Source organism: Alosa sapidissima, chromosome 13 (genome assembly GCF_018492685.1).
Source record: "Alosa sapidissima isolate fAloSap1 chromosome 13, fAloSap1.pri, whole genome shotgun sequence".
Classification (NCBI taxonomy): Eukaryota; Metazoa; Chordata; class Actinopteri; order Clupeiformes; family Clupeidae; genus Alosa; species Alosa sapidissima.
In genome coordinates, this window is record NC_055969.1 from 16,303,304 (window position 1) to 16,330,952 (window position 27,649).

General features: G+C 44.6%; 1 protein-coding gene across 1 annotated transcript; it reads left to right on the forward strand.

Moving 5' to 3' along the window:
• smarcad1b (SWI/SNF-related, matrix-associated actin-dependent regulator of chromatin, subfamily a, containing DEAD/H box 1 b) lies at window positions 1-27,612 on the forward strand. The gene is made up of 23 exons (XM_042059679.1): window positions 1-462; window positions 796-928; window positions 1,095-1,170; window positions 2,977-3,025; window positions 3,238-3,323; window positions 5,257-5,355; window positions 6,776-6,854; window positions 7,167-7,633; window positions 8,168-8,364; window positions 10,007-10,097; window positions 10,756-10,855; window positions 11,558-11,617; window positions 11,773-11,848; window positions 15,426-15,561; window positions 16,504-16,635; window positions 17,685-17,780; window positions 19,568-19,688; window positions 21,371-21,486; window positions 23,583-23,771; window positions 24,040-24,158; window positions 24,303-24,485; window positions 26,037-26,143; window positions 27,201-27,612. Exons 1-23 carry the CDS (start codon window positions 375-377, stop codon window positions 27,260-27,262), a joined length of 2,862 nt encoding a protein of 953 aa, XP_041915613.1. The 5' UTR covers window positions 1-374; the 3' UTR covers window positions 27,263-27,612.
• Window positions 27,613-27,649: the final 37 nt, after the last annotated feature.

Genomic DNA, 27,649 nt, shown 5'->3' on the forward strand with positions numbered 1-27,649 from the left:
GTGACAACAGTGCGCTACGCTAACATCATGTCGCTTCTTTGTGGTGCGTTATTCGTTCCCACAGTGGAGCCGTGAGGAAAATACATGACCTGCTTATTTTGTGTGTTTAGGGTGATTGGATATATGAGTTGTCTAGGATGACACATTTAATAGCAATACAGCTAGCATAGGAACTTAGGGTTGATAGTTTATTGCTGTGGCAGCAGCGCTCATTCAATTTTTTAGCATGCTAGCAAGTTGGTGTTAGCACACCCACCTGAACTATGTATCAAAGGATAAATGCACAGTGTCTGTAACGTGAAACCAGATCATAAAGACACAACTTTGCATGGGTGTAGCTTACTGCATTGTTTACGGAATCACCAAAAGTGAAAATGATGAGGAATAACAAAGGAGACACTAAACATAACGTTAGAACTACCCGCCGGAGGAAGGATGTGCACAAAGATGTATCGTTAACTGGTAGGCGTTTTGCAAGTCTAACATTAACTGAGATGAAAATAACATGAACCATATTTGATAGATAAGTTAATCATGAGATGAATGGTTTAGTTTTTCTGTTTATTCCACCCTAAAAGGTTTTGGTAACCAAGCTAACCTCCCCTTTTCACGAATGAACTACTGATGTAGCATAGTCTGCCATGCTAACCCGAATGAACACACACTAACACTTCCTCTAGAATTCTACTATCATAGGGGAAATAAAGTATCAGTAGGCTAACCTGTCTATGAGGCTAACTGACAAAGTTTAACCGACCCTTCCTAACCTTTACACCTTATATCGTTCATTGTCAGGCGCGATTGTACCAGAGACCCCGGAGTCCAAACGGCCCAGTGGACCAGGGTCCAGCTGTATTGTGCTGGATTCAGATCCGGGGACAGACACGTCTGACACCGACCTGTCGGGGAGCTCACTGTTCAAAGACAAGTAAGTCCATTAGCGAGGCGCCCAGTTTCTCTTCCCTAACCACCATGGGGGTCATCCCACGTGGAGTCTTCAAATGAGTACGTAATTGTGCCAAACAGCTAGGCTCTACCTGGCTTTCAACTCGTAATGTAATCTCTAACTTCTTATGTGCTCATATGTCTTCAAGCGAGCAGGAGCAGTCTGACAAGAATGTGATTGTTCTGTCAGATCAATCAGAAGAGACTGAAGATAGTGCAGATGAGGTAAGAAGCTCATCATCTTGCGCACAGAACCACAATGTTGGGGCTCATTTGGCTTTAAAATATTTATATTTCTATCCTTTGCAGAAGACACTATCCCAAAGAACTCTTTTGCATGCAGTCATGAAAGGTTGAATGGCTTGACATCTCATTTGTCACTGATCATCTGTCTTTGAATGATGAATTTTTGAACAACTGACCCTTATAAGAACTTGATTAATCCATTGGTCATATCAAACAATGTCAATGATTCACAGCACTCTTTTGATACATTGCCACTTTGAGTGCTTCAACAGAACAAGTGCCCTTATTATAAAGTTTTTGCGCCAAAGTCAGTAGCCTACAATGCTCACAGCATCCATCATTCCATTGTCGTGCTATGCCCAGCAGAGACTCATATTTCGGTTTATGACGTCAGAAGTCTTTGGCCCAATTCAAGCACAGAAACGTTCGGTTCAAACGTCAGAAGTCTTTGGCCCAATTCAAGCACAGAAATGGGACGCACCCCTCTGTCATTCCTCTTTTAGTGCATCAGCTGTGCATGGAAGTTACTAGAAGCAAGTCCTCATATAGCTTGTTTTGGTTGTACAGTTGTGCTTGCTTCGGTGCAGTACAAACTTAGAGAGATTTTAAAAGGTGCAGTCTTACGTTATAATTCAATATAGTTTGTAACAATCATCAACGCAAGCTCAGGAACACTGAAGTAAGAGGTGTATTTGATTGGCTGTCAAGTTTGGATTGACTTCTCTCTCTCTCACACACACACACACATTACATATACCCCAAATTCCTTTACAGTGACAGGGGCGTAACATTCACCTGGGTGATGCACGGCAGCCATGTTGAGTTTAGGTTTTCATTGATCATCCACCAGAAATGAGGATATTTTTTACCCTATTTCTGAAGGTGCTCCCACTCTAGGATTGAACATGTGATTTTTAAAACCTGGAATTAAAGGTGAGGTTAAAAGCAGAGATGGTTGAGGCTGTTAGTACTCCAGAGTCTTTGTTGACAGTCTTGTAATTCTGTGCTTTTTAGGTGGTCAGAAGGTTTGTGTTGTAGTGGAGATTAATTATGCATAGGAATATCAAGAATTTCTGGCCTGTTTCACAAAGTTGAAAAGCTGTTCATTGTGTGGTTGTGTGCACAACTTACACAACTCATACATTATTTGTGAGACAGACTTGTTCATAATAGTTTACATTACATTAATTATGGTTCAGTGATTGCAAGTCATGCCACTGTTAAACAGGTATTCACAAATTTTATATTGGGGCAATATGTGGCCACAGAGCTTGCTTTCACCGCATCTGGTCAGGGATTTAGTGACCTCAAACTAACTTAGACAATACAGTGTTTTCTGTATAATTATTCTTTCTTTCTTTATTCTTTATTTAGCGGTACCTTTATTTAGCAGTTGGGGCAGCCGTGGCCCACTGGTTAGCACTCTGGACTTGTAACCGGAGGGTTGCCGGTTCGAGCCCGACCAGTGGGCCGCGGCTGAAGTGCCCTTGAGCAAGGCACCTAACCCCTCACTGCTCCCCGAGCGCCGCTGTTGTAGCAGGCAGCTTACTGCGCCGGGATTAGTGTGTGCTTCACTTCACTGTGTGCTGTTTGTGTTTCACTAATTCACCGATTGGGTTAAATGCAGAGACCAAATTTCCCTCACGGGATCAAAAAAGTATATATACTTACACTTATACTTATACCTTATTGTTTCTGTATGTGTAATGTTATGAAACCTTTTCCACCATTTCCATTGCTGTTCCTACAATGACATGCTCTGATAGATTTTCAAATAAATTTTAGGTGAGCCCCTCATCGCCTCAAGTCTCCACAAAATGGTCAGGAGAATCAGGTTAGTACCCCCCCCCCCCCCAACCATGACAAATACCAGGGTAATACCACATTGATCAGGCGGACCTCATCAATACTACTGAATAAGACTGGATTTAACAAGTAGGCTCATATGCTGTGTGTGGTCATCGCCCTGACATTGATTGATGTAGAGGCAGCCTCCTTGTATGTTCACATGTCCTTGTGTGTGTGTGTGTGTGTGTGTGTCTTCAGAGGCAGCCTGTAAAAGGAAATGGGAGATAGACGAGTCGCAGCCGAGTTCTGATTCGCTCCCCAGAAAAAAGCGGAAGCCATCCGTGGTGAGTTCACGCGCATCTGTTGTCCCTTTGTTGAAGATAACATACCCCCCCCCCCCCCCAAACACACACACCTCCTCGGCACAAGGCTTTATCTCATCCATCCATGCTTATTTGCTTTACAAGGTGTTTACATGACGTGTCCCTACTCAAGGACACTGCAACCCCGCCACCACAACACACACACACACACACATGCACATACACCTACACATACACCCACACACACACACATGCACATACACCTACACACAGACACACATGCATATACATACACATGCACAAACACAAACACACTTTGTGAGGTCTTGAATACATCCTCCAGGTTTGTCCTCCCAGCGAGCGATGATGTAGTGCCACACCGGCGGGGCCATTTGTTCTTGTCACGGCGAGATGCATGCTGCAGGGAGCCGGTCCTACATGAGCAGCCCTGGATGGCACACAGGCGGAGCGCCCCGTCTGGGATGCTGCCAGCCAGGCAGGAGGGAGGGTGGGTGGGTGGGGGTTGGAGGGAGTCTGCTGGTCAGAGACTGTGCAATTTTGGCCTCGATTCAGTCAGACCCAACAACACCGATTTGTTGTGCAGTTTGAGTAGGCTCATGTCGCCCAACTAGAAGATGTACCAATCAACGTTCCAGCTCCCAAGTTGATTGGGTTGGATTTCTGGTATGTCAGAAAAGTTTGTTGGCTGTCTTGCAGTGTGAGCAGTTCAAACCTGCAGTGTGAGCACGTCAATCACAACTGAAATGTGTAGGGTAGAGTTACCTAACCCTTGGTGTACGCGACTGAAAGAAAGTGCACTCTGCCTACCTGGCTGTAAGGGTTTGAGTCTATAAATGTAGGAATTAGTAGGGCGATGAATGCACATGGAGGTATGTTGTGTGTTTGTGTGTGTGCGGTGTGTGTGTTGTGTCTGTGTGTGTTGTGTCTGTGTGTGTGTTGTGTATACAGACAGAGTTTGGGCTTGAGTGCTGCGGTGAGAAGCTCGAGTGATGGGCTTTTGGGGGGGGGGGGGCACATGAGCGGTTAAAGTAAATAGAAGGGGATCGGTGTCAGCATAGTTTGGTTGTGGTTTAGATAAAGATGTCTCTTGAGAGGAGAGGCTTTTAGCTGAATACCCAGGAGTCATTCTCTTTATGGAGTTGTGGTTGGCTCTTAAGAGAAGATAAAAGGGTTTGGGTTCTCTGTGCGGTCAGAATGGTAGCTTTATTTAATATCTTGTGGGGGCATGGGCAACTGTGATAGAACAGATTATAGCTTTAAGGGTTTATATTTTCGGTAGGACAGGGAAGGAGGAGGGCGTGGATGTGGGGTGTTTTTTATTTATTTATTCATTTATTTATTTATTTATTTATTTTTTGTATTACCGAATAGTTTGATTTGTTTTGGGCAAATAGGCTTGGTCAAGATTCAGGATCTCTGGAGTATGCAGTTGACAGGATTTTAAAACAAACCTGTTTCTAGCGGTTCAGTGGCCCCTTTCAGGCAGACCTTGAAATCCACTTATTTTTATTTTTATTATTAATTAATTAATTTGGCTGACTCTGTTATCCAAAGCAACTTACTGATGTCAATTAATAGCAGGGCAAGTCTGGGTTAAGTGCCTTGCCTAAGCCAAGGCACAACGGTGGCATCCAGGAATCAAACCTGTCAGGCTACTACTGCATGCAGGCTACTACTGCATGCTACTGCTTTTCAGGCTACTACTGCATGCAGGCTACTACTGCATGCTACTGCTTTTCAGGCTACTACTGCATGCTAACCTGGCTCCTTCGCCACTACACCAACTTCATATTAATGTTTCAAGGCCTGCTGAGTACATGGGTGATGAGTGATTTGATCCATGCGTTTTTTATGGGGCTGGGTCATCATGTGTATATCTCAGTGTTAACCGAGCGGACTGTGTGGTTTTGTCCTGCGCCCGGGGGATCGGCAGACCGACGATTCAGAGAACGAGGGCCCAGAGCCCACCTGGAAGGAGCAGGAGGACATGGTGAAGAAACTGCAGATCCACTTCCCTCACCTGGACAAGGAGGTCAGTCAGCCATTACTATACTAACAGCATGGTCAGAGAGAGCTCGATGGTGTTTTAAGCCCCCAACGTCGTCTTCCAGGCAGCGCTGCCACCGTTGACTTAAAGGCACCTCCTAACCCTATCCCTAACCTTAACCCATGCCTAACCCTAGCACCTTCCAGGCAGCTCTGCCTTGAAGACAACGTTGGGGCCTTAAAACACCAAGAAACTCAGAGAGGCTTATGTAAGAGAGGGATGCGAAAGGATGTAGGCGTGTTGATGCATGGGGTATTGTATTTGTATTTGTATGTCTATCTATATGGACTACACACTGTGACTCTGGGTTCACTTGAAACGCTTTTTGGGTAATTGGTGCTGGAACCTATAAGAGTTTCTTTTATCATGTCTGACCCAGGGTGAACGAAACATTGCTATGTTTTTAAAGTAATAAAGTTTATATTTTTGGAGCAATTGCAGTGTGCAGACCACACTTCTTGTCTTGCACCTGCGGAAAACTTTTCTTTGGATGTGCGCACCCACTCCAAAATGTGTTTCAAACTGGGAACACTGATGATGGGCTAGGCCATCATCAGTGTCATGGCCTGGAAGACCTTTTTAGCACTTTTAATATATTTTTGATATCATCCAGCCCCTGTGTGTGGTTTCTTCTTTTTCCACACTTTGGCTTAACTTTGTTTTGTAGCTAAGCACCGGCCGAAACATCTTTAATCAGACTAAAGGCGCAGGTGCCACTCCTACCTACGTGATGTTAATGCACAAATGGGTAAACCATATGGTAGTTTGGTGCATAAATAATGTATTAATGGATAATAATATTAGAAATAAAATGTATTATATATAAAAATAATATTATACAATTAAAGGGCCATTCACACCAAGAATGATAACCGTAACGATAACTGAAAGTTACACCGACAATATCGTTGTTCATGACGTTATCTTATAGTTTATATGTGGACGTTGTCATTCATATAATCTAAAACGGTACTTTTTTGTGGTTATATCATCATAGTGTGAGGGGCCCTGAGGGATGGATGAGTGGGGTAAAGAGGTGAAAGGATGTGGTGATATTGATGCACAAATAGATGAACCGTATGATGGGTTTATGCATACATATGAATGCATACATATGAATGGGTATATTATGTCCGTCGGCAAACTCTACTTATGTAATTAATCCCAAAACTTCGTCCAGGTAGATTGTTAAATAGATCCTCTTTTGACATTGTGCTGTATTGTGGTGGTATTGGGCTAACATGTTCACTCCAAATCACCACCATTAATATGAGATATACTGACACTGTGTGTGTGTGTGTGTGTGTGTGTGTGTGTGTGTGTGTGTGTGTGTGTGTGTGTGTGTGTGTGTGTGTGTGTGTGCGCGTGTGCGTGTGTGTGTGCGCGTGTGTGTGCGCACGTGCAGGGACTGAGGGATGTGCTGCATGAACATGACTGGCTGTATGAGGACACACTGGAAGCTCTGCGGATGTTCTCTGAAGAAGGTGAGAGTCCCACAGGAGCCCACGTGTGACCTGGAGGAGTCCTGCTCTGGCTCTGGCTCTGGATATCTGGCATAGCATGGATCCTCTGAATTCCTGCTAGATCAGGGCTGTTCCACTCCAGAGCTGATATCGGAGTTCCCTGCTGGGTTCCTTTGTTGTGGTCTGAGAGTACTGTAGACACCGTCTCTTTCAGTGTGGATTCACTGGGGAAATGCTGTAATGTCATCCTGTTTGAAATATATCACTCTCTGTGTGACCAGGAGAAAGACTAACTCGGTGTCTGATGTCCTCATGTTGTTTGTGTATTTCCAGCCGAGGTGCCTGCGGAGAACGATGCTCCTTCCCCCAAACCCTCCAGGCGTGACGTGTCCCCTCCCTCACGGTCCAGCATCACACGGACGGCGTCCCAGCCCACTAAAGCCACGCCCAAACCTACGCTGGAGCCGTCCAGCCCGAAAAGACCTCACAGAACCGCAGAGGAGGTCCCACAGAACGGAACCAGAGTGCTGCGGAAACGGAACCCGCGGCCTGTGGTGAGCTACGACTTGGACTCCGACAGCGATGGTGGTGTAGCCAAGGCCGTCAGTGACTTTGAGGCGTTGACGTCAGACTCTGATTCGGAGGGTGAGAGCAGCGAGCGCCTGACCGCGCAGACGAAACAGATCTTGGACTTCTTCCAGGAGGCGTCAATGGAGGAGCTGTCGCTCATCGAAGGCTGCTCGGCCAAGAAGGCCTTGAAGATCGTGGAGCTCAGGCCTTTCAAGAATTGGCGAGACTTGGTGAGAGTGCCCTCAGTAAAGAGCAGCACTAGTTGTCACTCACAGAAACATACATAAACTCGTCATCTTTACTTCTTTGTTGACTTTTCTGTGCAGCTCTGTGTGAAATCCCCGTTACTCATCACTAAAAATGAACGGTGTACAAATGTGCTTCGTCAGCAGTAATATGTGTCAGGCCAAGGGTGTTTTTTCACTAGAATAAGACTTTTTAAAAGTGGATAGGGTTATCAGGATTAGTACTGCAAACTACCAGTAGTAGCCTATCTCCTGATCACTGTGGACTGTTGCACTAGAAGGAGGCAGTTGTCTAATGTGTTTTTTGTTGATATCTAAGCATTTACACAAGTGTTTATGTCGGTTATGTTTTTGTGGATGTATGTTTATTTCTGTGTGTGTGACTGTGTGTCTGTATCCATGTGTGTATGCGGCTTTGTAACTCTAGGAATTTACTTGTGCTTGATGTGTGCTCCTTCTTGACTTTTACATCTTTGTGTGTGTGTGTGTGTGTGTGTGTCCGTGCGTGTCCGTGCTCAGGATAAGGCCCTGAGCGGCGGTAACGGGCTGTCGATGGAGCTTCTGGCGGGCTGCCGGGAGGTGTTGCGGGAGCGGGACGTGGTGCAGCGCCTCATGGGCCACTGCGAGGAGATCGCCCAGAAGATGAGCCGCGACGTCACCCAGGTGCTGGAGAGCGGCACAGGGTCCATGGAGCAGCCACGCGTCCTCAACGACACGTACGTGGATCGATTTTCACTGAAAAAGATAAGACCTACTTAATTAATCCCAAGGGAAATTAAATGTCACAACAGCACCATCCACTGAAAACACACACACACACACACACACACACACACACACAAAGGGGGAAAAAAGATAGTCACACCAGTTTGTCAATGCAGCAATGAGGGGAGGAGTCATAGGCCCCTATCTTGCACCCGGCACAAGGTTCGCAAAGCTTATTCTTATCTTACACCCAGTCAGTGGCGGATTTTTTTTACTTTTATTTTTTATATAACTTGCGGCCAGGGGTGTGATAATTAGCAACATAAGGTGTGGTTTGGCGTATGATCCAAAAATCACTATCTTATACCCTTATATTATAAATCATTACGCCACTGACAAAGAATATTTTTTTTCAAGATATGTTTTCGATGGTAACCTTGTCGGTCAATTTGCATGGTTTAGTGGAATACCTGTTCCATGCGGTCTCGTTCAAGCAGATTCCTTCAAATGCACCGCTGACTATCAAAATACCGATGCGCTGGACCCAGCTGTGGCGCAACTGGCTGGGGCACCTGCACCGTACGCCGGCGACCCGTGTTCGATTCCCACCCCGCGGTCCTTTCCGGATCCCACCCCTGCTCTCTCTCCCATTTGCTTCCTGTCACTCTCCACTGTCCTATCATTAAAGGCATAAAAAGCCCCAAAAATATACGTAAAAAAATAAAAATAAAAATACCGATGGACTATTTGAAGTTCTGCTGCTTGCTGTTAAAGGGATTGACAGATGCCATTCTCATTGGTTTAAAGGATGTTAGGCCCAAAACACACCTGTGACTGATTAAGAAACAAAAGAACAACCTTTTTGCGCCAAGCACCCGACATTTGATCACACAATCGAGCCATTGAATTAGTGAATGTGGCCTGGACACACCTTTAATGAATATAAACTTTACGCCTCTGACCCTCCGTTTTTGATCGCCAAAATAGAGCCCTTAGACTGCCAGAATGTTAACGCACGACCTGTGCTTGAGATGTGTGCCTCAAAGAGGGCAGTATGAATGCTCTAAGCACAGGCACCGAAATTAAAGTCCGTAGGTAATCCAGGGGCCATGCACATACAGCACCGAGAGTGTGTGAAACAGGCCTGCTGAGGAGAGCGGCTGAATGTCTTCCTCAAAGCTCAAATTCACTTTTAGATTACAGTGTTATCCAAAGCAATTTGCATTTTACTTTGGAATTTACCGCGCGCTATGCTGAAATCCGTTGTAATGTTACGGAGGACAGATAATCATCGGCGGAAAATCGTGGGCGTCTCTGGCATGGAAGTGGTGAAGAAAGCAGAGTGGCGTTTTTGCATGCATGAGCAGCCCATCTCTGAAACGGAGCTATTTTCTAAAGTTTCAAGCTCTTGCTCAACCATATGTTGATTTGTTGTTATTGTTGTTGTTCTAGTTGTTTTACATTTAAATGTTTAATGTTTTGATGTTTGGGGACCTCTAACATCTGTGTGTGTGTGTGTGTGTCAGGGTCTGTCACAGCTGCAGCCGTAAATACAGAAAGACCTTTGGGCAGAATCCTTGGTTGTGTAATGTGTTTAATGAATAGTTGATGTGTATAGCTTCATCAAAGTCGTGGCCTGGTGTGTGTTTGCAGGTTCAAGCTGAAGCCGTACCAGCTGGTGGGACTGCGTTGGCTCACCCTGCTTCACCAGCACAACCTCAGCGGCATCCTGGCAGACGAGATGGTGTGAATTACCCTCCGCTACAAACACACACACACATACACACACACACCTCCTAAATAATACACACCACCACGCTCTCCTGCCACCACCCCTTTTTTTTGTTGCCGTGGGGATTGGCTGCTGTGACCCCGTGCCCAGATTAGAGACATGCCATCCCCCAGTCGCTCGCTCACCCGCCTGGCGCCAGGCACCACCTGAGCTGGGCATCATTTTGGCAGCGATGCTGTCAAAAGTCAGCAAATAATTAAAGGGCATTTAGAATTAGTAATAGGTTTTTGCCATTGACCAGGGGTCATGCGTCTGTGGACATCAATGGTGTTGCCCAGAAATGTTCTCAGTGTATCACCACCATAGCTGTTTACAGGTCTCTTAGCCACACTGCATTGTCCTCTATGCTGACTTCTCCCTGTAATCTACATACCTACTGTTACTACAAGGAGAATGTGTGCTTCGACATTAGGCTGAGGAAGGGCTTGCCTTGAAACGTAATTAAATATTTGCTCGGGAACCCTAAGTTTAGAGTACTTGGATGTGCGTGCACCTTGTAGACTTTTCATGCTTCGACATTAGTGCCACACTATGCATATGTTTTCCACTCCGCTGGAGTGGACATGTATATTTAATGCCTGTGTCGTCGCCTGTGCTCTGCCGTCTGTAGGGTTTGGGGAAGACCATTCAGGCCATCGCCTTCCTGGCCAGCTTGTATCAGGAGGGGAACCGCGGGCCACACCTCATCGTTGTGCCTGCCTCCACACTAGGTAAGAGGCCACACCCGCTCCCACGGGGCATGGTCTGTATGTCTATCAGAAACTACTGGTGCTCAAAGTGAAGGGTCATTCAGAGGCATCTAGTGAAGAGTTTACCTCTTCCATGATTATAAATTGGTAAGTTGGTCAGTTGGTGGGTTTTTGATCTATTGATCTATTGATTTATCGATGGAATGTTATTTGGTTGATTGATTCAGTTGATTGATTCAGTTTCACATACCACTAATCTCACATTTGGACAAGTTTAAGTTAAGAACAGTTTTACTAACTACTAACTACTAAGTTTAACTAACTACACAGTTCCTAGGACATTTTTTCTGTTTTCATTTGCATACAGTAGGAACTCTGAGATGACTTAACACACATAAGTTGCCCAATTATTACATGAACCTAAAGTAATGAAATGGACAGCACTGGTATTTAGATACTAGCTACTGAAGTTTATTGACAAACTAGAAGCTCATGGTATCTCTAGTATACCACTCTGGTCTACCTTCTCCTTACCTGCACTCTGTACTGCACCCCTGATTACCACTTAGTGCGTGCGTGCGTGCGTGCGTGCGCGTGTGTGCGCGTGTGCGCGTGTTTGTGTGTGTGTGTGTGAAGCATGCTGAATGCCTGCTGTGTTCTGTGTGTTCGGTGTGATTAAGAGCATTCCAGAGCATGCAGACGTGACCTTGCTCTGTGTTGCAGATAACTGGGTGCGTGAGCTGAATCTGTGGTGCCCCAGCCTTGAGGTCCTCGTTTATCACGGTGAGTTTTATTTTTCATCCCTCCTTCCTTCCCTCCCTCCCTCCCTCCATCACACACTGTTGCTGTCGGTTCCTCTGCTCCCACGGGACGGCAGGACATTCCTGTGCCCACATCAGCTGAGTGCTCACTCCTAACTGTGGTGTCACCTGCTGCAGGCACGGCCGAGGAACGCCGCTTCACCCGATACGAGGCCCTCAACAACATGGTGGAATACAACATCATCGTGACCACGTGAGTGTGGAAGCCCGACACACGAGAACTACAAGCACCTCATTTGACCAAAAAAAGAACTAGAAGCACCTTTCACAAACATATACTATACGTTTATATAAAGCCCCTTTTCCAAAACGCTATAACCCCTTTTTTTAAAACATGAATTAAAGTCATGTTATTTAATTGTGTATTTCAGGTAATATCAATGGAAGTGCACTTGTGTTTTTTTGATTGAGTAAAGATAATTCAAATAGCAATAACCCAGTTAAAGTTCCACTGAAATTACTTCAAAATTTAAAACAATTATATATGAAAATGCATTAAAATGGTGGATATAGTGTTTTGGAAAAGAGCTTCCTATATTTTTATATGAAGGGCTGGTTTCCCATACATGGGTTATGCTTTGTCCTAGAATAAAAGCTATATTTTCAGTGGAGATCTTCATTTCCTTTAGTCCTGGACTAGGCTTGATCCATGCACAGACAAAAGGCCTTATACTTGTATCAGTAATCATTAAGCTGAAGGCTGGATGAATGATGAGTCATCTTGACACATCTCACTGAGTCAATGACTGATTTAGGAAGAGATTTAAGGAGGATTTCAAAGCTCTGATTTAGATTTCTATCCGAGTAGTTGTATCTGTGTACTGCCTGGCCAAAAAAAAGGTCACACACTCTAATATTCAGTTGGACCGCCTTGAGGTTTGATTACGGCACGCAATCACGGTGGCATCGTTTCCACAAGTTTCTGCAATGTCACTTTTATTTCCGTCCAGCATGGCATTAATTTTTTCGCCAAGATCTTGTATTGATGACAGGAGATTCAAACCACTGCGTAAAGTCTTCTCCAGCACACCTCAAAGATTCTCAATGGGGTTAAGCTCTAGACTCTGTGTCTGATGATGTCTCATGCTCCCTGAACCACTCTTTCACAATTTGAGCCGAAGAATCCTGGCATTGTCATCTTGGAATATGCCCGTGCCATCAGGCAAGAAAAAAATGAATTGATGGAATAACTTGGTCATTCAGTATACTCAGGTAGTCAGCTGACCTCATTCTTTGGGCACCTAACGTTGCCTGACGACCTGACCAACTGCAACAACCCTAAATCATAGCATTGCCCCCACAGGGAGGCTCTTACCTATTTGCTTAGTTAAATACAGGTGGTGACCTTTTTTTTTGGTCGCACAGCGTATTTCAGTTACATCGAGCTTAATGAGAGCTAAAGCATTTGGATGTTAGTTTAATCTGTGCTAGGTTCATATGCGTGGCCGGAGGTACCATGTATTCTGATCTTGTGAACGGAATATCTCAAGAACACCTTGAGATATGGTATGGACGTTCACTTGGACTAAGAGATCAACTGGTTAGATTCCTATCAGTTCTATATGCTGTGTGTTTTCTTGTACATGTCTTGCTGAACACATAAATATCAACCAGAAATGCACGGCTGTGTTAAGGCGTACCACTGCAAAGCTGTGATTTGTGTTTCTGGGAAACTCTGGCATACAGGGGATTTTTCTCCATCTGGAGTGCTTTGTGTGGCTGTGGTTACTCTCCCTCACTCTCTTTGCCCTGCTGTCCTCTGGCATGCATTAGCTTCTGTGCTAATGGCTGGGACAGGACAGGTAGATGTTGATAACCAGAACAACGATTCCCGGGTCACCGAAACACCATGTTTTGCTAAATAACTACTGTACCCACACCGTTGCACCCAAGATGACCACATTTTTCATGGTATGTTGGTCTTAAAGGTCTGCATCAACCTAGCCCATAACCACTAACCACTAACCCCCCCAGTAAAACATTAAAATGCAACAACATGCCGCTTTTTTCAACACTATCTTCGGTTGAGATGTTCTGAACTGCACCAAATTTCATGTGTATGATTACCCTGACAGCCTCTGGGGGTATGCTAGTATTCATGGAGTTCCATCTATGGGGACCATACAAGAGATTAACATTTAGTGACTGTACACCCATCTGGCTGTAGATGGTGGTGTTGAGTAAAGGGTTGCCGGTAGAGGATGATGTTGAAATGTACTTTCTACTAAGATAAAAGGCGCGACTGTCACACACACACACACACACACACACACACACACACACACACACACACACACACACACACATACACATAAATACACACACGCACACACACACACACACACACACACACACACACACATACACATAAATACACACACGCACACACACACACACACACACATATAAACACACACACACACACAGTTGCATGCACACACATAAACACACACCCACATAAACACAGATGCATACGCACACATACACACACACACACACACACATATACACACACACACACACACACACACACAAGCAGGCATGCACGCACGCATGAGTACGGTATGGAGTAGGAGATAGAAACTAATTGACAGCGGTCATGTTTTGTACCGCTACACTGTACATCTAGTTTGTATTGTGGTGAGAGTCAACTCAGCGTTTTCTTTGTAGCCGTCACCTCCATTCCCTGTGGAGGGAGTGCTGAGGATGCCGCTTAGAAAGCCAAAGTCCGGGGAAGTAAACATTACCTCATTGTTTTTTTTTTTATTGACAACCTTTAGTATTGAATTTCCTGTAATGACTATCGATCCGCCATTCATTATCATTAACGATCATTGATGAAAGGAATTGTTTAAAATATGCACACCTTGTGCAAACCTGGGAGGTTGCAACTCTCCTCCTCTGCATATACTGTATACAGTACATTTGGCGAATGGTTTCATCTTTTTAAGAGTCTAGAGCAGCAGCTCCAGCTCCAGTCAAAGTTATCTCGATGCATGAGTGATACTATGTTCACCTTGAGAAAGAGTGACCTGACCAAGCCCGATCTGGACCGTGCCCTTAGTTCGGGGGAAACTTGAGTGCGTCACGGAAACGGTGTTGCCCTTTGACCCGAGCGGCCTCCCCTTGCCGCTCCGCCGTCTGCCGGGCTCCTCAAGATTAACGAGGGGAAATGGTGAGCCGTGTCCCACCTTGAGCCGAGGGCGTCCTGCGTTAATGGAGCAGTAATGGTAATAAATGGCCCGCCGTAGAAACCTGAAGGCGCTCACTCGCTCGCTGGTGCTGCTGGTGATGAGGAGGTACTGTGTGTGTTTGTGTGTGTGTGTGTGTGTGTGTGTGTGTGGAGGGGGGGGGGGGTAGAGGAGAAGGGACTGGTGTGTCTGTTAATGAGATGGTGGCGGTGTTCGAATGTGGGGGAAGGTGTGTGTTTGTATGTCTGTGTGTTTGTGTGGTGTGGAGGTGTGTGTGTGGGGGGGGGGGGGGGTCCTGGTAAGCCGAGGAGGTGCGGCTCATTCATTATTCAGTCTAATCAAGCGTAGCCAGACCTCACAGACCACCTTATCAGGCCCCTTAGCATTAAGCCTTGCTACTGGATCCACCAAAGGCCTCGAAAGTGTGTGTGTGTGTGTGTGTTTGCCCGCATGTTATGTGTATATACATGCATATGTGTGTGTGTGTGTTTGTGCACATCTGTCTGTGAGTTAATGTATGTGTGTCTGCCTCTTTCTCTGTGTGTGTGTGTGTGTGTGTGTGTGCGTGCAAATGCACAGGTACAACCTGGCGATAGGGAACTCAAGTGACCGCAGTCTGTTCCGTAAGCTGAAGCTGGAGTATGCTGTGTTTGACGAGGGCCACATGCTGAAGAACATGAACTCACTGCGCTATCGCCACCTCATGGCCATCAACGTGAGTGCAACATTAAGCGTAACATTTGAGAAGACAGGCCAAGGGTCGGGTCCTTCTAACAGCCCAGCATAGCTCTTAGCTGAAAGGTTGCAGGCCCCATAAACGGTGTGCCAAGGCAAGGCACAGTAGTTTGTGCCATTGAGATAAAAAAATAGTGTTATTTTAAAATAAATGTGTTCTAGTATAAGTTTCCAAGAGTTCTTGCTAAAGTTGAATCTGTGCTGAGGCCCTTTTGTTCTGTCATATTCTTGCTTCATTCCTTCCTCCATCTAACTTATTTATTCTCTCCATCATTCATGACTCTCTTGCTGCCTTTCTCGTTTTGTCTCGTTTTTTCTCTCATTTTGTCTCTATTTTTGTCTCTGGCTTTCTCTCAATCTCTTATGCATTCACTCTTTCACACGCTCCTGATCGTACTCATTCTTCTTTGTCTCTCTCCCTCCCTCATGTCTCTCTCTCTCTCTCTCTCTCTCTCTCTCTTTATCTCTCTCTTTCTCTCTCCATCTCTCATCTCTATTTCCCTCCTTTTTTCTCCATCTTCCTCTCCCTAATTCTCACTCTCTCTATCTCCCTCATTCTTCATCCCTCTCTCTCTCTATCTCTCTCTCATTCACTCTCTTTCTCCTTCCTTCATTCTCTCTCTCTCCCTCTCTATCTCTCTTTCCCTCATTTTCCCGCCCTCCCTCTCTCCCTCATTCTTCCTTCTTTTCTCTCTATCTTTCTCTCACTCACTCTCTTCCTCCCTCCTTCATTCTCTCTCTCTCCCTCTCCATCTCTCTCCCTCTCTCCCCCTCATTCTCCCTCCTTTTCTCTCAATCTTTCTCTCTCTCACTCTCCTTCATTCTTTCTCTATCTCCCTCCCTCTCTTTCTCTCTCTCTCTCTCTCGCTCCCTCTCTTCCGCTCCCCCCTGTGCCCTGTCCTCTCGTTCCCCCCTGTGTCAGGCGGATCACCGGCTGCTGCTGACAGGCACGCCCCTGCAGAATAACCTTCTGGAGCTCATGTCCCTGCTCAACTTCATCATGCCCTCCATGTTCTCCAGCTCCACCGCCCAGATCGCCCGCCTGTTCTCCATGGTGAGCGTCTCACGCACACGCACACGCACACGCGCACACACACACACACACACACACCAGTGTTTCCCATATGCTAGTGTTGCTAATTGATTTATTCCCAGTGTTGCTAATTGACTTTTTTGTGGTGGCCCATTGACCACCACACATTGATTTTTCAGGTTGTACTTAATTGTGCTTAAATCTGGTTAGCATCATAACCAAGCTGTGCTAATTTGTTAAAAACTGTTGTACTCAAATTAATTCTGCAAACCAACCACCACAAATGGAATTCAATTCTGTGGGAAACACTGCACGCACACACGCACACACACACACAGGTTGTAAACCTGAAATGCATTGGTAGTGGTACAAATCGAAATAGCTTAGCTCTTATGTCCATGACCTAATTTGGGTTGTTCTCACTCGCACTCTGTTGAGCCAAATATTAAACAGAGCTTTGCTTTCGTGTGGTGGCCAATTTATCAGTGAATTGCTAGAAATGCAGCCTCGACCCAACACTTAGTGACTAGTTATCTGACTTGTTTTGGTGCTGAATCACCCTCCCCTGACTCAGTTAATTCCCACCTTCCACCTTGACACCACTTCAAACACCACTAAGGACAGGTTGGCCAGAGGGAAATAGCCCCTTAAAGGTACAATTAAGCACCAGAAGTCATAATGGGGTAGTGATTAGCCTTCATTCGCCCGACAGTGCGGAAGCGGATGATATTGCCCATGTGGGGTACGAATGTGGCCTAGGTGGGATGGAGATGGGGATGTGGCCTTGGTGGGATGAGGATGTGGTCTTGGTGGAATGTGGTGTTTGAAGGGTATAAATGTGGTGGATCCCTGCCTGATCCATTCCAGATTTAGGAGCTACTATCTGGGGCTAAACAAAGATTTACGTAAGTCATGACAGCTGTGTCATTAAAATATGTTAAGCTCACTAGCTTGTCTGTATCAGATTAGACAATGATTCCCAAGTATTTGCAGAGTTTGTTTTGTGTGAACGGTGCCTTAAAGTTAAAAATGAGTGAGTAACATTGGTCTGGATTTGTGTGTTTTTCCAGAACTCTTCTGAAGGGCAGAGCAGCTTTGAGAGGAAGCGCATCACCCACGCCAAGCTCATTATGAAGCCTTTCATCCTCAGACGCGTCAAGAGTGAGGTAACACCCAGCCGAATGACATCAACACTTATTAATGCAAATAAGTCATTAATGCAATAAGTCAAGTTTCTGAGTTATGTGTAACATTTCTTAAGTCCTGCTGGGATATTTATTTTCAAATATACACAGATGTTAAATTCCTAGTGCTACAGGTAGGGGATTTAACACAGCGGCCAATCGACAACCAAGCCTATTTACCATCAAAAACAAAATTACTAACAAATCAACCTTTGTGGGCAAAAGAACATCACCAACAGAACAGCCTTCAAGCGCATTTGACTGGTGTTATCAAGGTTATCATGTTACTTACATTTAGTAAATCTGTGATCCGTGATAAAAAAGGTGGCCAGTTGTGGTGACTAGTTATCACTAGCATCCAGGCTGAGAGTGGGTCTATCCGAAACGGAGAGCAGCTGTCTGCTGTCTCGCTGCCTTCAGCTCTCTAACGAGTCACTTGCCGTAGCAGGCATCAAGGTACCAGCTATGAACTTTGTTTCGGACAGCCTAGCAAGATAGTGACACAGAACACCGTTGCCAGGATACCAGAAAGCAGAATAACGTAACGTTCGACTTCAGCAATAGTTGCTCACAATTAAATAGAATTTTGGAAGTTAAAGGCAGCATGAAGGATATATCTACGCTGTCTTCAAAATTTGGCAAAACAAAGATATCTTAGAAGGCAGCATTTCACAGACATTTTTGATTCGGACATGCCTCGATGCCTCGCTCCCCTGTTAGATATCTTAAAAGGCAGCATTTTTCCCATTTCGGACACAGCCAGTGTATGTGATTCTCAGGATGGGAGGAATCCTTTGTGAAAGACATTTCTGTTAATCCCCCACAATCTTTTGTTCAGCTCTACTGTGGGGTGCACTGTATGAGAGGGTCTCTACCAACAAATACCAACAATTTCTTCAGTCATTCCTCTTCTACAGTATGCTGTGGCTGTTTATGATCGGTTCAGCAACATAACCAGACAGACCGCAACCCCTCGATGCATGCATGGGGTCATATACATCTTCTATTCACATTAAACAGACACCTTTATTTCAACTCAGTGAATAATGAATGTATCTGGGTACATGTGTATGATCACGGAGTTCAGTCATAGTCCTTTGTTTGGCAGGCACCTTGTCAGGTAGGTCGAGCTACGATCAGCTCTGTTTAAGCTTCAGTATTGAATCCCTGCCTGGTCCCTGCTGGATCTGGGAAGGACACAGCAGGCAGAGGACGTGTGTGTGTGTGTGTGTGTGTGTGTGTGTGTGTGTGTGTGCGTGTGTGCGTGCATTTGTGCGTGCGTGTGTGTGTGTGTGTGCACTCGTGTGTGTGTGTGTGTGTGTGCATGAATGTGTGCGCACAGTATATCCTTGTGAAGATGTTGGTGTTTTTGTGTAAGACAATGTATGTAGTCAGGTGAGGAAGAGGTCTCAAGGTGTCAAGGTCAAACTTTCCACTCTGTGAATGAGACCCAGTATCTGCCTTAACAACACTATGTGGAAGGCCAACATTAACATTTACCAAAGCTACAACATAGACATGTGATGACTGGCCAGCTGAATGTGCCATACCATACCTGCTAAATGAATAAATGTGAATACCTGAATGAGCTTTTGTTTTCACCGGTCAGATACAATGCATTTAACGTGTATGGCACAAATTAATTCTGTGTGTATGATTTCCGTGTGTATGATTTGTCGCTTAGTAGCGGTAAGTGCTTTCATTGTTGTCGGCCATCTATGAGTGGCAAAGCCGATGGTAATTGTGTGTGTGTGTGGTCACTGCGACAGGTGCTGAAGCAGCTGCCAGCTAAAGAGGAGTCTGTGGAGTTCTGCCCCATGAGCGCCAAGCAGCAGCAGCTCTACAGCGCCCTCATCAGGAAGCTGAAGGGCACCACCACTAACGGAGAGAGTAAGTATGGGAAGAGAGGGAGGGAAAAAAAGAAAGAAAGGTAAGAGAGTGAAGTAAAAGCATGTACCACTGTGAGTGGGTGGTTAAAGTGGGCCAGTCCTTATTAGCCACACTTAATCCACCCTTGAAGGCTTGGATACTGCGGCTGCTTGTTCGTTTACTAATGTGTGCTAGCATGCAGTGTGTGTGTGTGTGTGTGTGACTGTGTGTGTGATACCTAACCACAGTGAGTGCACTTGATGTGCATTTTCTCCACTCTTTTGTGCCTGGATCCCCTTGGGAGAGCATGACTCACAATGCACCACATGAAAATCTAACTGCACTGTGTGTGTGTGTGTGTGTGTGTACGTGTGTGTGTGTGTGTGTGAGAGAGAGTGATAAGAATGCAAAATGAAGTTTCCAAATGCAGGGTTATGTGGGATAAATCGGGATAAAGTGGAGCGTTAGCAGTGGATAGGAAAGATCGAGAGGATAGTAAAAACGCATGACCATGGGAGGTCCCGCCGCTCTGTGACCTTATACCTGATCCACACAGAGAGCTGGTGAGGAATGAGGAGACGAAAGGCAAAGGCAGCGGAGAGGGTGTGAATAGCAGCCAGAGGGAAACGGCGAGATGTGTAACTACCACAGAAGAAGAGTTTCATCACAGGTCCCAGACTGTTCATTGTGCATGATTGAGTGACTGAAAAGGCCATTTACACTTGGTAGTTCCGGCTCTGTGACTATCCAGGTTGACAGAAAAATTGTGTCTGTGTGTGTGTGTGTGTGTGTGTGACCCCCCTCTTTCCGCCTCTGTCTATCTGAAAAGGACAGGTGTGCTGTGATAAAGGCACATATAATCATGTAAAAACCCTGCAGCATAAAAAGGGCTACAGAACGACTTGAGAGAAGGAGAGGAAGGTCTTTTCTTTTTCAACTCTTTCTCTCCCTTTCCCACCATTTGTGCAGTCTTCGTTTTCACCCTGATCCAATTGTAGTAAGTGTAAGTCAGTGTTAGTCAGGTTCATTACAGCTTAAGCTCTTCCCCAGCGCTTGACTGAGATCAGTCTGAACACGAGTATCTTCAAGGCTTCATGCATCGTGTTTGTCCATGAGGGGCCCGACCAGCTTGTGTTCGCTAGTCTGATTGCATTGCATCAGCTATTTCCTTTCTCTCCATGAGCGCAGCCTGGCAGGTCTCCAGTGAGTTTGGAATACGCAAATGTGCGTGCGTGTGTGTGCGTGTGTGTGTGTGTGTGTGTGCGTGTGTGTGCGTGTGTGTGTGTGTGCGTGCGTGCGCATGGGACAATCCCAGCAGCCCTCTCCAGAAACCTCCCCTCTGCTCATAAAAGTTGTCACATTGATGAGTGTTCGGCTCCTACTGCAAAGCCATCAGAACTAATTTCAGTTTTATGGGAGTAGGGTGTGGAGAAGGAACGATGGAGGGGGGTTTTCTCTCCACGGTTATGCCATGAAGAGAAGTTGACTTCTGTGTGTGTGTGTGTGTGTGTTAAGTGAGTGCATGTGATTGCAAATCTGCGATTGTGTGTGTGTTTTTGTGAAGTGGTTCTACGTGCATGTGCTTGCAGTCATGTACACATTTAAAGCAGCAAAGCCTGTGGGACTAACACTTATCTCTGTGTGCGTGCGGGTGCATGTGTGCACGTGTGTGTGTGTGTGTGTGTGTGTGTGTGTGTGTGTAGAGCGTGAGCTGACCAATGCGATGATGCATCTGCGCAAGATGGCCAACCACCCGCTGCTGCACCGTCAGTACTACACCTCTGAGCGCCTGACCACCATGAGCAAACTCATGCTGAACGTAAGCCCCTACACCCTTACATTTCTCTCTCTCTCTCTCTCTCTCTCTCTCTCTCTCTCTCTCTCTCTCTCTCTCTCTCTCTCTCTCTCTCTCTCTCTCACACACACATACACCGAGACACACACACACACACACATATACACACACACGACATTCTCACAAATACGCAGAGACACACACACATTCATGTAACTGTCTGTCTTTAACATGTCTTTTTTGTTGTTCATATTAAACCATGCTGCAATACAGCACTTTGAAGTAGACAATCTATTGGCCAATGAGAATAGAGAATCTATGGACAATCTATGGACATCTATGTTAACAACGGGCTAGACAAAGACAACATAAGTAAGGGATAATGTATAGAACGCCGGTCATTATCGGGAACTAGGTCCCGACAGGGCAAACCGGACCCCGATGCGCAGAATATCCCGCTTATTACACGGCTACTTGCCAAAACGAAACAATAAACTCCCCATGATATGACTCTTTTTAGCGTTTCATCATGGCTTGTGCTGAGAAACAAATAGTTTGCAACAACACGCGCTGATCTTGAATCAAACATTCTTTAGAACACAGCTGTACAGCACAGTACTTGCGGAGTGATATGAAAGACGTGAATTAGAAGCACAAAACCCATTTTCCTTGACAGCGGTCTGTTATACTTAGCAACGGTCTGTTATTGAGAAATTACAGACCACCGAACGTTGGGAAGGCCCATTCAAGTGAATGGAGTATTCTTTAGAATTGTGAAGAGCCGTGTAATAAAACCCTGATAATGCCAAGTAAAGGAAATAGGGAACCCAGGACACTACAGCATGCACATGGCTTATGTGGGGTGGTTAGGTAATGTTTGCAGTATGTATGCAGTTGCCATGGTTACAGCATCCCTGTTGGGTGGACCAGCAGATGCAGTTGGTGCTGCTAATGATGTATCACCAGGGGGAGATTGGTGGCACCTATTATGTATCACACGTGGGGAGAGAGAGAGAATAGCATCGAGCGAGGAACAGTAATAAACGCCATAATCACCCAAATGCTCCCTCATGTCTCCCAAGAGGGGCTTGTGGGTAACACGTTGAAGTACTTTAGAAAAGAAGTGGGCTTTTTTTTTCTCAGATAGCTGGGCTGTGTGTATAGGCTTGTCTGGGCTTGGGTTTCCTCTGTTTGTTTTTTTAATGCATGCATACCAAACAAGGAGAAAAGCCTCGAAACAATTCTCAAGTGTTTGGACAAAAGCGTCTGCCAAATCCTATAACCATAACCGGGTGTAATTTGGTCCTATCCTCTCTCCCTGTATTCTGGAGGTGTGGTTGGAGATTATTTACCAGGCAGATTTCATCTGCAGTCTTGGTTATTGTTTACCGTAATTACCCAGATTAATGCAGTTAGTAAAATCATAAAGACGGCTGTTTATTGGCAATACGATGTAATGTGATACTGTATGCAAGCTGATATATTTTGTAACTTTTTAAAAATCTAGGATTCTTGGAGAACTGTAATGTATAAGAACACACCACCATATGCATACAATCTAGCAAAAGGTACTTTTTTAATGCAACCACTACAACACTGCCATCTAATGGGCTGAGGGGCTGAAGACAACACAATGAACCACTGCCTGCAGATGTTAACTATGAATTAATATTGCATTGTTTTTGAGAATCAGCACTGTATCATACAAACATTGTACAAACATATTTGGGTGTACCAAAATGTTCTTACACTCTCTGTGTCAGTAGTATTATGTGTTAAAGTAAGATGTAGTTATTTTATCTTAAAATGATTGCTTCAAGCTCATTTTGATGATACCCTGACTTACAATACGGACAATAGTGTCTCTGACATTGCCGATGCACGACCAGATTGTCTTGTATTGCGCTATGTAACTTTGTCGTACCTTGCAGTAACATAACCCTAGTAATCAGTCTTCAATGCTCTGCGTAATGCCTTTAGCACTAAATGGGTAGCCAAAATCGTCGACAAGGGGTTATGAATACCAGTTCTTACATTGTGTTGTTTTAGTTTCCTGTACCTTTGCTGAATTGTTCTCTGGTGGGGATTGATCTTGTGTTGTGGGGTGTTCCTGTCCTCAGGAGCTGACCCACCGGGACTCGGACCCGGTCCTGGTGAAGGAGGACATGGAGGTGATGTCGGACTTTGAGCTGCACCGGCTATGCCAGCAGTACTCTGCTCTGAGGGAGTGCAAGCTGGGCTCTGACCTGCTGCTGGACTCCGGGAAGCTGCACTTTCTCACAAAGCTGCTGGCGTCCCTCAAAGAGGAGGTATATATACACACACACACACACACACACACACACACACACAACCGCACAAACACACACGCACGCACACACGCACGCACACACACACGTACTCACACACTACTCACAGACAGACACACTACTCACAGACAGATAACAAAGACTCACATAACTTTTGAGGTCTTTACAAATGTGTGTGTCCCCTCTTTCATATACACACATACACACATGTAAACACACACACACTCTTAAAGATGAATTGAATATGTCTTGGTTTTCCCCCATGCAGGGGTCCCGAGTAGTGCTCTTCAGCCAATTCACCATGATGCTCGACATCCTCGAAATCTTCCTCAAGCATCACAGCCACCGCTACATCCGATTGGACGGCTCAACGCCCATGGCTGACAGGTAGGGCAGCCAGCAGACACTTCTTTTCAGGTCCAGTTATACAAATTATCTTCAGGCTGTAAATGCATCTGAAGTCAAGCTGTCATTATAACCTTTTTTTTTTTTTTTCTCTCTCTCTCTCTCTTTGGCCGGCCTCAACCCCAGGATTGGCCTGATCGACGAGTTCAACACGGACCAGGACATCTTTGTGTTCCTGTTGTCAACCAAGGCAGGGGGGCTGGGCATTAATTTGACTTCTGCCAACGTGGTCATCTTACACGACATCGACTGCAACCCGTACAATGACAAACAGGCAGAGGATCGTTGCCACCGTGTGGGTCAGACAAGGTCAGAGCACGTGTGTGTGTGTGTGTGTGTGTGTGTGTGGTTTGAATATGAGATGGAGGGCATGTATTTGTATGTTTGTGTGGGGACACATTAGTGAAGGCATGGTAGTAGGTAGTGGTACCTAAAATAGTTGTTTTCCTCTGTTGTTTAAAGCATTGGTTCCCAAAGACTGGGGAGATTTTATTTGGGTCGCCAGCACAATTTATGTTGTGTAATAGGCCTAGCTTATACCCTTTAACCAGGAAAGCTATCAGTTTTCTATTAGGATATAGTTTGTTTACCACAGTGACGGCCCTAGAATAGCTCTGAAACTGGGGGCGAACGCGTCGCAGAGGGGGCAGCGTGCATCTCACTCGCAAAAGGAAACATTTCTGTGGGGCGCGTGCTATGGACCTCGCAGTTGCACAATGCAACGGACATGAATCAGCATGAACATTAACGGACATGAATCAGCATGAACATTAACAGACAGCTTCCGTTGACCGATTAAAATCTAGTTACCATGCTGTCAACTAAAGCAGACATCCGTATACCGGGCATGGCTATTCAATTTGCGTCATAGGCTGATACAGTTTCGATTGTAGATGCACTCTTTAAAGTTAATAGCAGCCTCCTCACATTCCTTATTATTTCGGATTTAAAATGCACACCAATGCATTATATAAGGCTACAATTTAGTCTTGTTTTCCACCTCGCAAACTCTATTATCTTTTGGCTATTGCGCAAAAGCCTCTTATTCTGAAATGTATTCATTTCACATTCTTACGACAACATAGCTTGTCACAACACCAATACACAGCCCTAGTATAAGGCCTATAAACAAGCAAACGTTTAACTTGCTGATTCAATGCGGATTCAACTTTCCAAAGAAACCTCCAGTAATAGGCTACAATATAACGACTTGAGTTAATTGCTATATTTACATCGGAATTAACGCTGTTATGGATCCATTTGTCTGCAACGCAACGCAGCCTAGTACAACATCTCTCTTTAGATATACAGGAACAGCTTACTATGTTGAAGATTGACGATTGCGTAGAATGCAAGAATATCCCCAAACTCTCGGATGCACATTAAAATGTTATCTTTTAGGTAACTTTCCATGCTGATGGTGCTCAAAATGCAACAAAACTGTGTTCAAAGCAGGATGAGGAAAACCTGAGGTTGTGTGTTTGTACAAAACTGAGCGAGAATTTTATAGCTTTGAAAATATTTAACATTGTTTCATGTGTAATTGAGATTGCAGAGTTGTACACAATAGTAGTGGTAGTAGGCCAGACCTAGGCGCTATTACGTATACATATGGCAGTGTAGAATGGTTAGGGGGGGCATATAAAAGTTTGAGAACCTGTGGCCTAAAACAATATTGGTGGTTGCATGTTAGATCTGAAGTGAAATGGGTCGCGATGGTCTGTCATTTTTAAAAAGTGGGTCCCCAGAAAAAAAGTTTGGGGAACACTGGTTTAAAGGACAGACAATGCGTGTGCATGCAGGTATGTTTTTTTTTTTCTTTTCTGTTTTTTTCCCCTCATCTCTATTTTTGGTCTCCAGGACAGTGAAGGTGATCAGGCTTATCAGCAAAGATTCCATAGAGGACGGTATGCTGCGCATCGGACAGAAGAAGCTCAAACTGGAACAGGACATGACCGCCTGCGAGGGTAATAATCCTCTTTCTTATGTCTGGTAGAACAGCGTAGTTTAACAATTAACCGATTTATTGTTTAGTGATTAGTTATTGATTAGTTTAGTTATTAAATTAATCATCGCCTATTTTGTTAATTGCTTTATTGGATTCAGTCATCTCAAAATTATCTGATTTCAGCTTCTTAAATCTGAATATTTCATGGTTTACTTACTGCTCGATGATAGTAAACTGAATGTCTGTGGTGTTCAAATAAAACAAGACATTTGATGACGTAATCTTGGGTTTTTGGAAATACTGATCAACATTTCTTCACCATTTTCTGACATTTTTGAAACCAAATCACATCTTCCTGATGTTCCTGAGGTTCCTCTGATAGAACAAGGTCTTAACAACACCATGATCATGGAGTTTGATTTTTAGCGCATACTAATAAGACTGCTGAAAGGCAAAGGAAAAGGCAAGTATTATCTTTATGCTTCCATGTCGGTGATAGCCATGGTTGGAGGCATTATGTTTTTGGGTTGTATACCCCAGTCCCGAGAACGCAGGTTCTCAAGAGCACCTCAAGACACGTGATTCAGACTAGGTCTGGATGTTCAGTCGGACTCAAAGATGAACCAATTAGATTTGGAGGTCAAAATTCAAGGTCACTGTGAACATGAAAGTCCCATTCTTGTGAATGCTCACAAATGCCTCGAGGCACATGCTTCAAATTTAGTACAAATGCTAATATGAACTCTAAGATGAACTGATTGGATCTTTGAAGTCAAAGCTCCCAGTGTTACACACTCATAAAGCTTCTATACAGTTTTTAGGAAGAAGAAGAAGAAGAAGATAAGACTTTATTAAATCCCACACCTGGGAAATGTACTTGTCACAACAGCCCAACAATGCATAAAAAAAAATTACACAGTGATTGCAATATGCCATAGGGGCATAGATGTACACGCCTTAGGGTTTCACAAATAAGTTGATGCAAAGTGCGCCTTGTGGGGCCCCCGTGCTGCAGTCCTACAAATACTCCAGATGCTCTTATTTATTTGACTTTGATTGTTCCCTTCTCTTTCCAGGTGAGGAGGATAACATATCCGACGATATGGCCTCTCTCCTGAAGGCATCATTGGGACTGTAACGGCTGTAACATTTTTGCTGAAGGTAGCAAATCTCTAGTGTGTAAATGTCAGATAGGAGGCATGTTGACAGTTGTAAGATACAAGATACAAGTGTTTTTATTTCATTGTTTTTTTTATTTTTTATATATATATATATATATATATATATATATATATATATATATATATATATATATATATATATATATACATACATACAGTATTTGGACTCCTGCTGCATTGAGAAACCACATTAAGAAGTGTGCCACGTATACCTCGTAATAAACCTATCCAGTACTTGTTTTGTCTGTGACTGTCATTTGTAAAGTCGTTTTTAAAATAGTAGGTTTTAATAAATGTTTTCAATCTATGAGTGAGTGCTTTGATTCTTCTTTCCTATTGCTTTT

Excerpts from the sequence above, each read along its gene's own strand:
- smarcad1b (XM_042059679.1), top strand. The coding sequence starts at position 375 with ATGATGAGGAATAACAAAGGAGACACTAAACATAACGTTAGAACTACC. Across the intron at positions 5,356-6,775 it reads TCCCTCACCTGGACAAGGAG|GGACTGAGGGATGTGCTGCA; the intron begins GTCAGTCAGCCA and ends GCGCACGTGCAG. Across the intron at positions 7,634-8,167 it reads TCAAGAATTGGCGAGACTTG|GATAAGGCCCTGAGCGGCGG; the intron begins GTGAGAGTGCCC and ends GTCCGTGCTCAG.